The sequence below is a fragment of the Lacerta agilis genome, chromosome 3 (assembly GCF_009819535.1).
Source record: "Lacerta agilis isolate rLacAgi1 chromosome 3, rLacAgi1.pri, whole genome shotgun sequence".
Lineage (NCBI taxonomy): Eukaryota > Metazoa > Chordata > Lepidosauria > Squamata > Lacertidae > Lacerta > Lacerta agilis.
In genome coordinates, this window is record NC_046314.1 from 56603908 (window position 1) to 56620781 (window position 16874).

The 16874-nt window shown below is 41.7% G+C and overlaps 2 protein-coding genes across 2 annotated transcripts in view; both read right to left on the reverse strand.

Annotated features, from left to right (window-relative positions):
* Nucleotides 1-1196, reverse strand: part of LOC117044610 — a 64459-nt gene extending 63263 nt beyond the window's left edge. Inside the window, exon 1 of the mRNA XM_033145417.1 lies at nucleotides 1175-1196. Within this exon, the coding sequence (XP_033001308.1) occupies nucleotides 1175-1196 (22 nt within the window). The remainder of the gene's footprint in view (nucleotides 1-1174) is intronic.
* A 4761-nt stretch (nucleotides 1197-5957) lies between these two features.
* The window catches only part of LOC117044611, a 43299-nt gene continuing 32382 nt past the window's right edge, over nucleotides 5958-16874 (reverse strand). Inside the window, exons 6-7 of the mRNA XM_033145419.1 lie at nucleotides 15256-15375; nucleotides 5958-6020 (exon numbers count right to left, since the gene is read on the reverse strand). Of these exons, the coding sequence (XP_033001310.1) occupies nucleotides 5958-6020; nucleotides 15256-15375 (183 nt within the window). The remainder of the gene's footprint in view (nucleotides 6021-15255; nucleotides 15376-16874) is intronic.

Sequence of the window (16874 nt, forward strand, 5' to 3'; positions counted from 1 at the left end):
GGCAGCATTCAACTAACCCATCCTGCCAGCACAAGGATTTCTGGTTAGGCAGTGGGACTTTCCCCTCTGTTCTCCCCCTGTGTGCACCCTCCCCAAATCTGCTCCAGAAGGTTGAGCGAACCTCTAAATTTAGGGGGCACACTGCGGGGAGGAGAGGGCGAAATGTTCCATGGCACAAGCAGAAAACCTTGCGCAGATGGAACATTCCTGTAGTGCTGCTTTGGATGAAACCCATCATCGTTCCACAGTGATAAAGTTAAATCTTAAACGTGGTCAAGCATTTCAGAGGGAATAGAGACGATGGACAGGAAGATTTTTAACATGTTTTCTCAAACAAAATTCTCTGATTGGGACAATTGAAAGTTAGCTCTTTAAGGACCACAGGCTTTCTGAGTGGCTTGTCTCCTATTAAATTGCCATTACTCACTTCCAACAAAAGAGAGCTGTTCAGCTCTTTCTGGTTTAAATCAGTTGGTTTTATTCATTGATTTTGGGACAGGATTAGTGGAACGGATTGATCGGGAACGCCAGAAAATGAGAGAGATATCCTCGTATGAGGAATATTACTTTTCACACACATTAAATCAAATTAACCCTTGTTCATTTCAATCGGTAAAGAGGAGGGCCAGATGCTGCCAAGGGAAACATTTTCAGTCATTTCCATGGCTGTTTTAATTGGCAAAGCCTGCATGTCAGATTACTCTGTAATCCATACAAGAATGTTGCTGGGAAAAGATGGAGCATGCCTGACTTATCAGCCATATTCATCCTGGTTTCCTCAGAACATTGCAGCTGCAATGGACTGAAACTGGCAGCTCTTGGAGCGTTCTCAGACCAAGGACCACAGAAAGGTCTCTCTCATAATCACATCCTTACGGAAATGTCTCGAAACGCAGGCACACCTTGATCCACCATAATGAGGAGAGGCAAACCATGAATTTGAAAAGAAAGGGGGAGAAAGGCTGGCTTGGATGCACTTCAATGAAATGGTTAGTTCCTAATTAATCTTACATGTCAACTGAACTTGAGCCAAGTACGCTTTAAAGTTGTGAAGTCTGGCACCCAAACCGTTCCAAGGCCAGGAAAGGGTAGTCACAGGAGATTGGTATTATGAAGGGCACTGGGTTGCCAGCTACTGAGTGAGCCTTGGAAATCCTGGCACAGCCCCACTTGCCTTTAGTGCGTTCATCTGACATGTTCTTCTGCACACAGTCAAGATACAGGCAAGACACTTTTTTATATAATGAAAGAAGAAAATATTTTTGAGAGCCATGCTGTATACCAGATTCTGTGCATCACACAAAAGCATGGAGCAGATGTTTTAAATGGTTTCACAAGGGCAGCTGACAGAGAAAGGTGGTCTGCCATGTTTTGGGGGGGGGCAATTTTTCTTCTAGCCAATGTCAAAAAATGAAAGTTTATGTTAGCATGAAGAAAATGCATGGTTAACAGCTTACACATGAACAAATTTCATGTACAGTAACTGATTCTGTGTAGGATTAACACACATAGTAGTGATGTAGCACCTGTAGCCTTAAAGAAAGGCAGTATCTGCCCGTTTTTATTTGAAGGCAAACATATATTGTTAGAAATCAGTGGTTTCTAGGATTCCTGGGTTTTCTCCTTATTAATGGCCCCTCAATAAAAAGATCTATAATGAATATGATGAACAAGATTCCTTTTCCTTGAAGTCCTGCATGGAACTTGATGATCTGAAATAAGATCCCTTTAAAATAAGGAGTCTACCTTAAAATAAGGGCTATCTGGAAACTCTTTTTGTTATGACCCAAAGTAAGGTATGGTGTGTGCTAATGATGCTTTGATTTACTTAGTCATCTTCCCAGTACTTTACAGTTCCAGAAACTTTCCAGCCTTGTCATCCAGGCACTGTTTTGGAAAATAACATAGAAGCATCATTTAAAATAGGATTTTCCAAACTTTCTAAAGTGTACAAAGCCTTTATGGGGTTTTTTTGAGGACCCACTGACTGGCTGTCAGGGAACTCCTTCATTTTGCAGATTTATTTCTTCTAAAACAAAGTTTTGGGGTGTTGAAGGTTTCCCCTTTTTTCAGATGCTAAAGTTCCAAAGAGTCCCTGGGTCTTGAACTGTCGATTTGGCAAAGCTAGTAGTTGTTCATTTAATACCGGGGGGGGGGGGGCACAAAATAACTTTCAAACAATGATGGAACCAGCTCGTCCCTGAGCTCTAATTGTTATTACATTTTTGACCACACAATGCTTTCTCAGTCAGAGATCTCTGTGGATTACTTGGGCAGGCATTTTACAACCTATCACTCAGAGGCTGAAACTGCTGCCATTTCACCTTTTGACTTTTTCACTCAAACAATTAAAAAAGCATGCTCTTTCATGATTCTTTCCAGATTATTTTAAGCGAGTCCAAAGTTGTTTTTCTGTCCCCGCTGCAGTGGCAACAAAGATGCATTGTAAAGCAGAACTGTTTGCTTGACACCAGACCTGTTCAAAAAAGAGGAAACGCTAACCTTTCCCCCTACTCAATTGCTGTAAATGTTTCACCTTATGAAACCAGTGTACAAAAGTGCTTAGGAATCATAAAAAGTGTGTGTGTGTGGGGGGGGGGAGAAATAGAACCCCGATCAATACCTTAATCTGTCGTCCTCTTGGCAACAACTCCCCTATCCACAAGGTAACAGTCTGGGGCAGGTATATGACAGGATACAGGTTTTTAGTTCTGCCCTAAATATGTTCTAATTCTCTGACTTTTCAAGAAATATATCAAAGAACCTTAGAGAGTTATGAGAGAAAGGTTCATTTAGTCCAGCATCCATTTCTCACAGTGGCCATCCAGATGCTGATGGGGAGATGCAGAAACAGGACATCTGTGCAGCAGTACACTTCCTACCTGTGAACCCCAGCAACTGTTATCCAGAGAAAGATCTTCTCCAACTGTGGCAGGAGAGTGCTTCATAAAATATGAATAATCATTTTTTTAAAAACTGTGCTCCCTTATTTTCAAAGGAGTAATGCATTTGCTTGTATTTTTCCTTTTTCCTAGTCCAACAAAGGGTAGCAGAGCCACCATGGGGCTGAGTACTGGACTCAAACACAGCTCCCAGTAAAGTTCTGTGGAATGTATGGTGTGAGAACATATCTCCAGAGGCCTCTGCAAGGGCCCTAGGTCATGGTCTTATGTTAGCTACATACCTGCAAGGAAGGGACGTGGGTGGCGCTGCGGTCTAAACCATGGAGCCTCTTGGGCTTGCCAATCAGAAGGTTGGCAGATTGAACCTGCACAACGGGGTGAGCTCATGTTGCTCTGTCCCAGGTCCTGCCTACCTAGCAGTTCGAAAGCATGCCAGTGCAAGTAGATAAATAGGTACCGCTGTGGTGGGAAGGTAAACGGCATTTCCGTGCACTCTGGTCTCCGTCACAGTGTTCCCTTGCGCCAAAAGTGGTTTAGTCCTGCTGACCACATGACCCAGAAAGCTGTCTGTGGACAAACGCCGTCTCCCTTGGCCTGAAAGCAAGATGAGTGCCGCAACCTCATAGTCGCCTTTGACTGGACTTAACCATCCAGGGGTCCTTTACCTTTACATACCTGCAGTGGAATGAAGTGGTTGAATGGACTGCAAGTCTCCATGCTGCAGGTAAAGGGTGCCATTTTTAAATTCTCCTGTATGCAAAAAACAACAACAAGCAAGCAAGCAACTCACTGCAAGTAAAAAAAAATTATTGATGAAACATCATGTGGTCTCTCTGCAAACAAATCAGAAGGAATACTAAATAAATATCCATTATCATCTAAACTCCCCACAAACTTTGTATGAACAGATCAGGATGTATGCTCAATAAATGGGTCACCTGGAAGTGACCTAAGCCAGTTTCAGTCTCAGCTCCTCATTTATACAATGGGAATGATGCTTCCTTCCTTCCTTTCCAAATGGAAGTACTGCACTTTCAAATTTCAAATACTATCTAAACGATAAATATTGCTGCAGCAAAGCAGGGTGCCCAGTATGGCACTTCTCAGCTCTTTAGTATAATGGCTCATCCAAGCCAGGGCAATCCCCAGATGAGGCAGCAGCAGAAGTCCTTCAAGTGGAACCCTGAATGGCTGAACTCAAAGGATAGATGGGAGTCAAAAGGAACAGGGTGGGAAAGAACAGTGATTCCAACCACAATAACAATGCAATTCTGTGCTTAGCTAATTTTGGCAGTAAGAATATGGTAATAAGTTTTGTTATGTTGATGTGGTGTCGCTGAAAATCAACACGCTTAGGGCTGTTTCCCATACTGCGTCATGGGAATGCTCCCATAATTCAATCCTATGTCTGAAAGTTTTTAACATGGTAAGTTATTATGCATGCAGCTTCCCCTCCCCTGAAAAAAAATATGTGTATGCTAAGAATGTGTAACTGGATTAGTGGTTGGATAACTTTTATTGCACTAATCTGTATACCATAGCAGTAGAAACTGGAAGTGTGCATGCACACGAAAGCTCACACCAATAACAAACTTAGCTGGTCCCCAAGGTGCTACTGGAAGGATTTTTTTTATTTTATTTTTGACTACGGCAGACCAACACAGCTACCTACCTGTAACTGGATTAGTATGTACCACGTCTCCCCCTAGAAGTAGCCACATGTTTAAAGTTTGACTTATGCTTAAATGCCTGTCTCCTAAGAACATAGAAAGCAGCCTTAATAAGGGATATGAAGTGGAGATTTTAGAGGGAAAGTAATAGAAAGCAACACAATAAAACCTATGATTTGTCGCATCTCACCTAGCAAAGTGATAGGTGGGGATGCCTCAGCTAGAGTGCTGCTTAAAGAACCACCCTTCAGAAAATCTGCTTGTGGAAAAGTATCCTAGCCTCTTTTTCGTGCCCCAGGGCTGCGTAGACACCACAAGGAATACTGGGTGGTATTCAGCAGACCTGCTAAAATCAAATTACTTAAGCCCATTGGTTTCAATGGGTCTACTCTGAGTATGTCTAATATTGGGTATACCCCATTATTGGTCTTCCAAAGGTCCAACTGAGAAGTGGAACCAATCACAAATAGCACTTGGGTTGCGATGTTCATGGAGCATATCGCAGGATAAATAGCACATTATTATATCCCCTCAGCTTAAGCCAATCATGCGGGATGTGAGCACTTGTTCAGTTGTTTTCACAAATGATGTTCCTATATGCATTGAAGCAGGCAGGTATGCTATGTGATTTACATTGTTATGAACTGGAGTGGGCAGACTCTCCACAATCTTTCTCTCCACATATTTCTAAGACACTGCAGACTTTATTGTGCCTTGGTTTTCCAATGGAAACACAACCCTGGGTTAGTGCCTAGAATGCCCCTGGAGTCTTGCTACTGCTCAGCAGAGATTGTTGTGGGTTTTTTTAGGGTGGTATCTGTGACCAACTGATCACCAATATTACAGTACAAGCATCAAAAGCAAGTTCGGAAGAGCAAGTCTTCTTATGGAAAACATGCTTTTGTTAGGTGGTTTTACAATTCTAAAACAGTGACTGGGACGGGCAGCTATGAGTGGCTGGTTAGCATGTTTTGGGGGTGTGCATTGCACATATGGTTTTTAGGAAAGTGCAACATTTTTATTTTTATTTAGTCCTTAAGATATTTAACACTATTTATAATGCTGTACATTTTAGCATGCAAAGCAGCCAGGAACATTCTTGGGGCTTCTGCTGCGATACTGACCTGCCAGGCCGCCAGCTTTCTGTGGGCAGCATATTTTTTCAACTGCAGTTCCTTTGAAAAGGACAGGCAAATATGCACATGTAGTTTACATACTTTCTGTGGTTTGCATATTCTGTGGCTAAAAATATCCAAACCCCTTTTAGCCCACCTTCAGAATCAGACTTGAAATTAGACTGGGATGCAGAATCCAGTTCTTGTGAGTGTCTCATCCTTCTTTGCATCTGGAAAAAAAAAATTGAAAGAGAAGGAAACCTTAGACTTCAAGCAACTGACTTTGAGTTAACATTCTTGTCTCTGTTAAAGAGCGACAGCTCCATATGTCTCTATAAAAGGAGAAATGCACAAAAGTTTGGACAGGGCATGAGAACACTTATTAAATCCAATACTTGGTCAGGGAATCTTAAAGAAAATATTGTTTGATCTTGGATCCTTGCACCATTGAGAGAAGCAGATGCTTGTGGATTGTTGGCAGCTTAGCTTAGCTTGCTCATACTTTGCTATTCTAACTTTCTCAACATAAAAGGGTGCAAACAGAATTTAGCCGAGCTGGAATGAGAGTGGGTGGCCAATCAGACAAACCCCAATTCCCAGCACTGCGAGCTTGGACAAATGAGTAGGGTGTGGGACAAGTTGTAGATTTTCATTGCATTTGAGCTGGCAGAGCATGGTGCAAATCAGCTGAAAGGCACAGATGAATATGGAGCTGGAGCAAAATGTCATGGAGTTCTAGGAAAACATCTCACAGACATTTATTTGGTAAGTTTTGAAGTCTGGCATAGAGGTCCACGTTTATCACAGAGCAAAGCCTCACGCAGGGTTGAACCAAAACGTTTTGCTGCCTGAGGTAGAGAAGCAAATTATGCCCTTGTCCAAGCTCTAACCAAAAAAACCCACAAGCACTTCTCCCCACTCCCTGACAAAAAAATATTATAATAATAAATTGAATAATTAGCAATTTGCTGCCTTTTCATGACACCCCAAATCAGCAGTCTGAGGCAAATGGTCTCAGTCTGTCTAATAGCTGGGCTAGCCATGTTCTCATAAAGGACTGGAGATATCTGTCATTAACAATTTGCAGACAGTATTCCTTCTTTGTTGGAATGTTCCTAGTTCACTGATGGCTTGAGGTAACAGTTTGCTAAGAAGTTGTTTTTGTTTTTTAAAGTACTGGTCCTTCCTGATGGAGAAAGGACTTGGTCACATCAAAACCGACTCCTGATCAAACAACATGTAGCAGCAGTTCTGAATGTAGGTTTTTTTTTATTTCCTAAGAATATAATTCAATGTAAACTTACTTTAAAGTTCCATTGGGCCTTACTTCATAGTAGACATCTATAGAAAGGCCATTTTTATCAATTTTGATATACAGGTGGCAACCATTTTGCGTGGGGGTTCAATTCCTGGCCCCTGTGCCTGTTGGTGGAGGGCACATGAGCCTGTCCCACCCTCTTATACCCTGTTCTGTCCCCATTCCACCCCCTGCCCTCTTCTGGGTCAAAAATGACCTGCACGTCGGTGGTCATGTATCAATTAGATGCATGGAAAATGGTCGCCGCCTGTATTGTAAATAGAAAACAAAGCCTTCCAGCTCATGAGCCAATGACATCACACTTCAGATGATCTAGCAGGGCCAAGCCAGGGATGCCTGCACTCAAATCTACCTCAGGAGCATACTTCTATGGTTACTACTGGTTGCTAAGTTCTATAGCTTGAACTGAGATCTAGTGCCTGAAGCACAGAATGCAGAGAATACTGTTGTGTTGAGCAAGAAAAGGCCAAAGACCAGAAAGCCAGGTTCCTACTGTTGCTCCTATGATCCAGAAGGTTAATGTTTCCAGTCAATCACAAAGGCTGAGGTTGTACACTCCTATTGCTTCTACTGCCAGGCCAGCAACATATAATTGGCTCAATAACATTCTTTTTGTTTGTTTCTTTGAGCTTCCCTGGGAAATACTTGAAAAAGGCAGTTCAAAACAACAACAACAAACAAATGGGTGAAATGTGTGCCCCCTCCCATGGCAGTCCCACCATATCTAAACAAAACACCAAGTCTTTTAGATGGGGGAAAATGGTAACAGGAAGCTGGGAAGACACAAGACAGGTATTGTTTGCCTCTCCTTAAATTGAAATTATGCCCTTGTGTATGTTGCACAGTCAGAAGTATCACTTCCTGCAGAAATGTGTGTGATTGGTATCCTGGTTCAATTCAAGATGCAGAAGAAAGTATAAATAACATGCAACTTTGTGGGAGATGGCAGGTCATTCCAGTAGCAGCGAAGACTAGTTAGGCAGAGGAAACCATAACCCCTAGATCCAAATCTGAAGGAGTCTCAGCCTGACTCAATATGCAGAGACTTTAGTAGGATCAGTAGGGTAAGGTTTATGTTCAGACCATAAGGCTCCTAGTTTCAGGCCTAGTTGAAGTGCCGCCCACCCTGCATCAGTATCTATATGTAATATATGATTAACAACTCAAGCGAACAACAATCTGGGTTAAAAATGGCCACAACTTTATTGATTACAGAATGTGGGTGGAATTTTGGCTCTGGCATTGGTTGTAGCCATTCCAGCCTCCTACTGGAGGGCTGGAACCACTGCAGGGCTGTGTCAGGATTGTGGCCTATCCAAGATGTTAGTCTACTACAAGGGTCAGCAAACTTTTTCAGCATTGGGCCGGTCCACTGTCTCTCAGACCTTGTGGGGGGGGCAGACTATATTTTGAAAAAAAAATGAACAAATTCCTATGCCCCACAAATAACCCAGAGATGCATTTTAAATAAAAGCACACATTCTACTCATGTAAAAACACCAGGCAGGCCCCACAAATAACCCAGAGATGCATTTTAAATAAAAGGACACATTCTACTCAAGTAAAAACACACTGATTCCCGGAACGTCCGCGGGCCGCATTTAGAAGGCGATTGGGCTGCATCCGGCCCCCGGGCCTTAGTTTGGGGACGCCTGGTCTACTAAGTTGGCTGTCCTAAGGCTGCTGCTGGAAGCCCTATGGACCATCCACCACATGCTTGGCTTCACAACAGGGACATCCACCGAGACTCCTTTAACGGGGTACCCTGAAAATGCCACTGGATCATACTAAGTGATGCACCACTTCACCCCACGATTGAAGACTAGGACTCCACCCAATGCCTTAACCACCAGAGTTGTGACAATTTGCTACGAGGAAGGCAAAACCTCTAGACCAGCCAATTGGTCTACAGGGAAAATTCCTTCCCAGCTCCGAATACGGCAACCATCTGCAACCACAGCAAGGCCAGGAGAAACATGGGAAGCAAAATAAGGTTCAACTGCGAATGAAAGGAATGGAGGATTGTTAAAGCAGCAACCTGAAAGGCAGAAAACATTTTAGAACAAAATGAAATTGACCTGGAAAATAAAGAAGATGAATGATAAGGGGGGGGGGGTTGAGGGAAGGTTTTGCTTCTCCGCCAACTGTGTTGAGACCGGACAGTGCTGCCGGCTTTTATGCCTTGCCGGCTGCAAGAGTAGGTGTGCAGCCAATGTCTTCTCAGCCTATGAGGCAGACCCACTAGGCAGGCCACTGATTGGCCCATTTGAGATAATGCAGGAGGCGGGAACTTGAGCCGGATGTCCAGGAGGACAGGGGAATTTCCCTAACAGCCATGGGTGCTCTGTTCTCACTGTCCAGGGATGGTGGCTGAGCGTGAGACGCTGCAACAGGCGCCCACCCAGGAAGGGGTAAGTGTCCGTTCTCTAGAAAGGTTCAGGAAGGAGGTGGATAAAGTAAAGGAGTAAGTTCTGCCATGACATCTGCAATAGGGGAAATGGGGAGGGAGGAAACACAAGCATTTCCTACTGCCTTCTGAGGACGCTCGGAAGAAAAACTTGTGAATGACTGAGGCACTACAGCAACAATTTTCAAAAATAAATAAATATTGGAACTAAACTGAGATCAGTGGAATGAACTGGTTGATACAGGAACAAAGGGAGCTTTTTCTTCACATTTTTTTAAATCAAAAGCAACTTTAGGTGAATGAAAGTTTAAGTGGAATATTGGTGGTGGTAGTGGAGCAGGATTAAGGGCTATTTAACCTTTCTTCTACCATTTTCCACATTCATAATCACCCGTCTCCCAAGCGGCTTCTCTTACAGAAAAGGCATCTGAAGAGAAAATGGTTAAGCAGAAACACTCCATACTTCCTGTTGCCAGTTCCTCTCAAACTATATATTGAAGCTGTTTGATTTTAAACAAACATACAAACAAACAAACAAACGGAAAATATACGGTACATGCTTACATGATACATCTAATTTGGCTCTAAACCTGTCTTTCTCCAGCTTGATTCTACTGCTTCCTTTTTTTTCTACCCACAAAAGCGAAACATACTTCCAAACAATAATGCCTGTTGCTCTTCAACAATACTTCAATTCAAGCTAAGGTTATGGGACCATCACCTGTGGATAAACTATCAAATGCCAGGAATTGAAGGTTCACCATCTGGTCCATTGAGTGAGTTCCAGACAGTGTCATTCAAGTGTAGTTGTGGAATGTCAGGCCGAAAGGGGGCATGCCCTCATTTTAAAAAGCAATGCTATGGTCATTACTGAATGCAAAATGCAGAGTTTCTTTTTCTGAGCAGAATTTGATTTCAGCACAGTGGAATTTGATTCCACTATGGTCTCACAAATGAGCCAGGAATATTAATTTTATTAGTATATGAATGTGAGGGGAAATGCTTCCCACAGCCCTTTTCAAGTCTCCCTACATTTTTCACAACTGAAAATCAAAGTTTGTGGGGGCGGCTGTATCACTACAATAAGGATAAACAGAGTGTTTATAGTCTGCAGTGCTTTAGAATTAAATGGCAGACAAGATTCTCATTCCCTTATCAGTTAGCCACACAGGTAACAATCCAGTGTAAAACTGTTCTCCTTTTGGAAATTCACTCCAGAAATTCACAAACAACAAAATGCCACGTTCCTCATTTTGCCAGGACTAGAATGTTCAGTACAATCCTACACATATTTACTCGGAAGTAAGACCCAGGGTCTTCCAATGAGGTTGACTCTATAATAAGTGTGCTTAAAATCACACATATATAATCAATAAGTAAGACTGTTATTGGGTGAAAGGGAATCTCCTGTGTTTACTCTTCATGTTCCAAATGGGCTCACTCAAAAAGCAAGACTCAGTGGCATTTGCACACTAACTTCTTCCTTTCTAGTTTAAGCAGGAACTCTTTGAACAAAGGGGTTAGAAAGTCAAGTGAGCTGATCCATCTGTCTTGGGAGCACAAGAAAAAGCGGGATAAGACACCGGGAAGCAAATGTAGCTCTGAAATACAGTACCATAAAATAGACCTTGCAATATCGCTACGGATGGACACATAACAGAGAAGACCTGCGTTTTTAAATGGTACTGCATATGCAGTTGTCACATGCTGGAAAGTAGTAAGAAAAAAATGTGCAATTTCAATAGGGATTGGGGTTTGAATTTGCCAGAAAGAGACAGAGCAGGACTGGCTATCAACATAAAAGTATCAGAGCTGTGCTATCCAACAATTAAGGAAATGGGAGAGTTTAGTAGATGTGAATGATAGTACACTACAAAACTGGTGTTTCTCCTGAGCTCAAAAGAGGAGATGGCTTCTGCCCCTTGAATACCTATCTAGATTATGGGTTTTGAGCATGCAAGCAATAGGCTATATTCTGAAATTCCCTCCTCTGAACAGCTGTTAAAGGTTCTGGATCCCTGTTCTCTTTTGCATCTGGTCACCTTAGCAGTACTGGGTAAAACGAGTGTGGGGGGGGGGGAACCCCACCCTGAACCTTCATATTTTCTGCTCAATATCTATTAGTATCTATAATATTGAATAAATCACTTGGCTGCCCAGAAAGAAAAGAACTTTTAAAAAGAGTATCCATATGATTGCTCGAAAACCACTATGGGATTCAGTCCCATTGATTTTGGTTGCATGGGCTCTATTCAAAGTGCTTCAAATGCTAACGTTTAACTGGATAATGCTCAGAGTTTTAAAGGACCACTTTTGACTGGTGTTGCATTTTTTAAAAAAATGATTCTGCAACAGATGCAACAAGCTTGTGTTTACTACAAAGGTGCTTCCCCTGCCTCCCTGCAGAAAGCTTACACCCAAGGCTCAGTGAATTTGCAAATCCTTTCCCACTTGCATGTAAGTGGTGCTATAGAAAGGGACTGCTCTTTGTTGCAGTATCCCCTTCCAACAGCAGCTGGCTGCTATTTCCACTTCCATAAAAGGGTTTTTGGGCACATGGGCCTGGGCACATCCTGGGTCCTAAGCTGTGCAGGCAAACAGAGGCTCTATACTGGCATAAAGTGCTAAACTGGTAGCACGTAGTTTGGCACCAATTTTTTAAAGTACATTTTATGACTATTATTATTTTAAAAAACCTCCTAAGGTTCAAATCCCCACAACGGGGTGAGCTCCCGTTGCTCGGTCCCAGCTCCTGCCCACCTAGCAGTTCGAAAGCACGTCAAAGTGCAAGTAGATAAATAGGTACCACTCTGGCGGGAAGGTAAACGGCATTTCCGTGTGCTGCTCTGGTTCGCCAGAAGCATCTTTATCATGCTGGCAACATGACCCAGAAGCCAGTAATGTGAGATGAGCACCACAACCCAAGAGTCGGATATGACTGGACCTAATGGTCAGGGGTCCCTTTACCTTTGCCTTTAAGGAAACCACAGTTAGTGAACAAGATCACATTGATGATTTTCTTTGCTGTTGCTGAACTTTTAAAAGAGAATCACATTTTAAGCAGTGCTTTTTCGGGGGTTAGTCAAGGGTATGCAGTACCAGCACCTCTTGGGGGGGGGGGTTAAAAAGTGTGGCACTTACTGTAACTACTTCATGATGAGTACCCACACCTGTTTTTCTATATAAAAAAGCACTGGTTTTAAGTATTTTTTTTAAAAAAAATATTCATTCAACTAAAATCTCATGCATCATGTTTATGGGAGCAATGAATACAAAAAAATAGATTGGATGGGAATATTAAATCATTGCACTCAAACAGGATTATAGGAGCATATTTAGTTCTTTGCTTTCCCCAATTCTTCTAAAACATTAATACAGGCAAAGGGTGTTGTTTCTGATGCACCACCACAGGGGCAAAGCAGAGAGACTCTAAAACAATCTCTTTGGTGACAATCCCTAAAACCTTCGGTCTAGCAGCTATTCTGTGGCTCCTGCTCATCTTGCCTGCTTCTACATATTTTCAAGAGAAGAGGCTATACAAAACGAACTATTTCTGTACAAATCCAAATAACCATTTATTTTGGTAAAATTTATACCACCAGATTCCACTTTTAGCCAGGAAGTGCAAACAAAGCATGGAGACAGCTTGTTCCCTGACCCCAAATTCATTCTGTGTTGCTATAGCATCACCCCTTGAGAAAATGGGGCTGGCTCTTCTCCTCTCCTTAGTCCTGCTCAATGGGCTTTTGTCAGCTGTTGAATTATAGCATTAAAATTTAAATGCTACAGATTTAATGGAGGATTATTATGACACCCTGACACATTCTTTCTGTTGCTGCGGGAAACAAACCCAGAGAATGAGCAAAAGGCATTCAAACAACAACAAGGAGCTTTTAAGCCACAGTGATGTTGCATGTACATATATTTGGTAGCAAGAGGAAAGGCTCCAACCTTGATTATTATTGTTTCTGTACCAAAGGAGACTGCAGAGCTGCACGGATCACAAACCCTCTCATATTAGGGTTGCTAACAATTGCATTCTCCTCTACTGATTGTCATTCCTTTTGCAAGCTCATTTGTTTTGCATTCACTGAATGGAACTTTTTGTTTTACCTGTTCTTGGCCAAATACATATAGAAGGGGTGTGTGCATGCATACATATGTGTGTATTCTTCCATAGCATACACACATTGTTTCATGAAATGAATGAAGGAGGGAGGCAGAAAAATCTGTAGCTGGCAGTCCCTGAATGCTAAGTTTGCATTGCATAGCTGTATGTATCTTTGGGAAAGCAGATGAGAGTAGATTCTATACAAATAAAATCCCATCATGGGAAAATTCAGAAATGACAGTCCGGATGCTGACATTTTACCCCTAGCATCCCTTCAGATACTGCACAAGGCCTCCAGGAGCTGCACAATACCACATCTCATGATGTTTTGCCAACAGCATCTGTTGGTTCCAATGCTAGTGGCAGCAGCACGAGGCCACAGCACCCTGTGGTGCAACATTCCTGCATTTTTCAGAGAATGAAAATCACCCTACAATGCACAGTGCTATACAATGCATTAAAAAGAAGAAGACATACAGTACTTCTGGGGCAGAGAGGAGAGGGCAGGGTACGGTACTCATCATTCTGTATGCCTCTGTACAGCAATAGAAATGTACTTAATGAAAAGGATGCAACACAATTCAAACAGCAAGATGGCTCCTCTTCTTTGGGGAAATTTTTAAATCATAACTAAAACATAAATAATTCCCATTGCAAAATCGCATAAGATATTCCTTTTTAATCATGATATTATTTACACCTTTAATCTGGACAATTCTGTGAAATGTGTATGCTTAATGTTTTCAAAACTTGTAAAGATTCAGGCAACACACAAATAAAAATAGATTTTGGAATGATGTGCAGGGGGAGGAGAGGTGAGGTAGGAAATCTTGTGCTAGCACTAATTTTGTCCTGTGTTTCGAAGTCTAGATGAAAGGAAAAGGTACCCATTTCTAAGTACCTAATCAATACAGAAGTAAGTACAATGTATACCTCAAACTTTTGTTCTTGGAAAAAAGGGACATCCTGTTTTCTCACATGAAAGCACGGTGGCCATTTTGGATGCCATGATCTTGTGTGATTTTGCACCAAGATCTTGCCCAGAACCCCCCCCCCAATAGCTTTTTCTGGACTGTAATCTCACATGTGCATCCCCTATGTGCATCTTTTGGGCTCTGTGATCTCACATAAGTCACCTGACTCATGCAAGAGCATGGATGGGAAGACACAAGTCACAGTTTTGGAACTCAAAATGCTGGAGGATATGAAATTTGACCCTGAACTGTGCCACTCACTGGTCAAACTTAAGGAATCATTTTAGTTACTGAATGATATAAAATGTTGCACTAACTCCCTATAATGGAAACAGATTTTGTAGGCACCCAGAAGGTCTCAGGTGAGGGGAATTCCTGTTGTGTGAGGAGAAGTCCATTTCCCCAACAAATAGGTGCAACTGGATAACATACACTCTAATAAGAAAAAAAAATGTTTGGATGCAGGGGGCTGAGATCTTATTGCACCTCAGGACTATGATTGCATTCAGCATGATCTTGCAGTGTCATGTTTACAGAATCCCTTTCTGTCCCAAATGAATGAGCATGTGCTTACACTAAAAAATTGCATCAACATACAAATGCTAGATGGAAAAGGTTACCCCATTGGCCCTCGAAACATTATCTAACCCACCTCTGTTGTGAGTTTTTCATGATAGATTGCTGAATTAACAAATAACACTGTTCTTCGAGAAACAAAGTGCAACAGAATGGCGGGGAGATGGGATGGATTGCATACCTGGTTGATCTCGGTTAAATTATTCTGCTGCCCAGGGTGAATGTCTATGTCTTTTGTTAAGGACTTTCTTCTTTTTAATTTTTTTGCTAGTGAAGTGTCTGTTTGCCTGAAGGATGACTCCTGTAATAAACAGAAAGATTATAAAAGGAAGGTGGGGTATAAAATTCATAAATATATATTTTTAAGATGGATTTGATGGATTGATTGATTTCAGAATGTATAAACTGCTATACATTCAGTGAACACCCAAACAGTTTACAGAAATAAGATACAAAAACATAACACAAAATACAAAACTTTATTTATATATTATTTTAAAACAACAAATTTTATTTACTATTTGATTGTTAGGTGCTTAAAATATGGTTTTGCAAGTGAGTTCCAAAGATTTCCCTCTTCCCCCAGCATTCGAAAAGACCACACATTTGGCAAGTTAAAAATTGCTTTACTTACAAAATCTTCAGAGGTCTGGTTCATGTGTTTTTCCAAACATCAGTCAGAAAAGTTGCACGGGTAGTAAAACTTAGCATAGTTACAAAACTCCCAGATTATTGGTACAGCCTTTCATGGAGAAATTGAACCCAGGACACTCTGCATGCAGAGTATGTGCTCTACTATTGAGTTAAAAAAGCACCAGCTCCATTATGATGGTGTAGGGAGGAGTTGTATCTGTCAGTTCAGAGGAAAACTGTTTACCTAGATCTGGACCCACCCAAAGAACAATCAGAAAAAATGAAGAATTTGCAGGTTGTTCTTGACAAAATCGAACTTTTCAAATTACATTATTTTCTCCCCATATACCAACTTTCAATCCATGCAAAAATTTACTAGAGCTTTTTATATGAAAGGTTTACAGCTATTTTTATTATGCTTTCCATATTCATTTTAAGTGCCTCGTTTCCAGGAAGCCTTATTTTCGGTAAGAAAGTGTGTCTTCGGAAATCACTTTTTAAAAAGAGAAATTGTCACTGGAAAGCAAACTTCCAGTTAAACAATATTTAGAACTGAAAATAGTAACAGCTTTATTTTTAGGGTTTATTTTTATAAAAAAAAGAAAAAGAAAAACATCACTTTTTATATTAGAAAAGATAGTATTGAGCAAATGGGTGCACTTGGAACCAAGAGAGGGTCGAAGGTATGGAAGGAACTGGTCTAATTTTGATCTAATGTTTCCAGCTTAAGGTTTTTACCCAATTCTTCACTCTGTACACTTGCACAAAGCCATTCTGGCTAAAATGGCTCCCTGTCACTCCCTGAACCAGCACTCTATGCATTGCTCTCCTGCCTCTACCGAACACTGACAACAGAGAAAAGTGTGCTTCTTAGCAAGCCACCAGCTGGTTGGGCTTTGGAGTTACATAGGCTTAAGGCAGATTGTTTGCTTCCCTTCAGCCTAGGCCAGTGTAGTGTACCCTCAGGTGAAAACAGGGACATTTCTCACTCCTCTGCCAACTGACCTTTCTCAACCCCCCATTTTTTTTGCTCCCACCCCAGGAGCATTTCCTATCAGAAGAAAGGAGAGTGCCACCACCACAGCAGCAACAGTGGAGGAAATAGGGACATTCCAGGACCAAATCAAAAGCCACAAAAGGCCTGACTCGGGGATGGCAGCTTAAAGG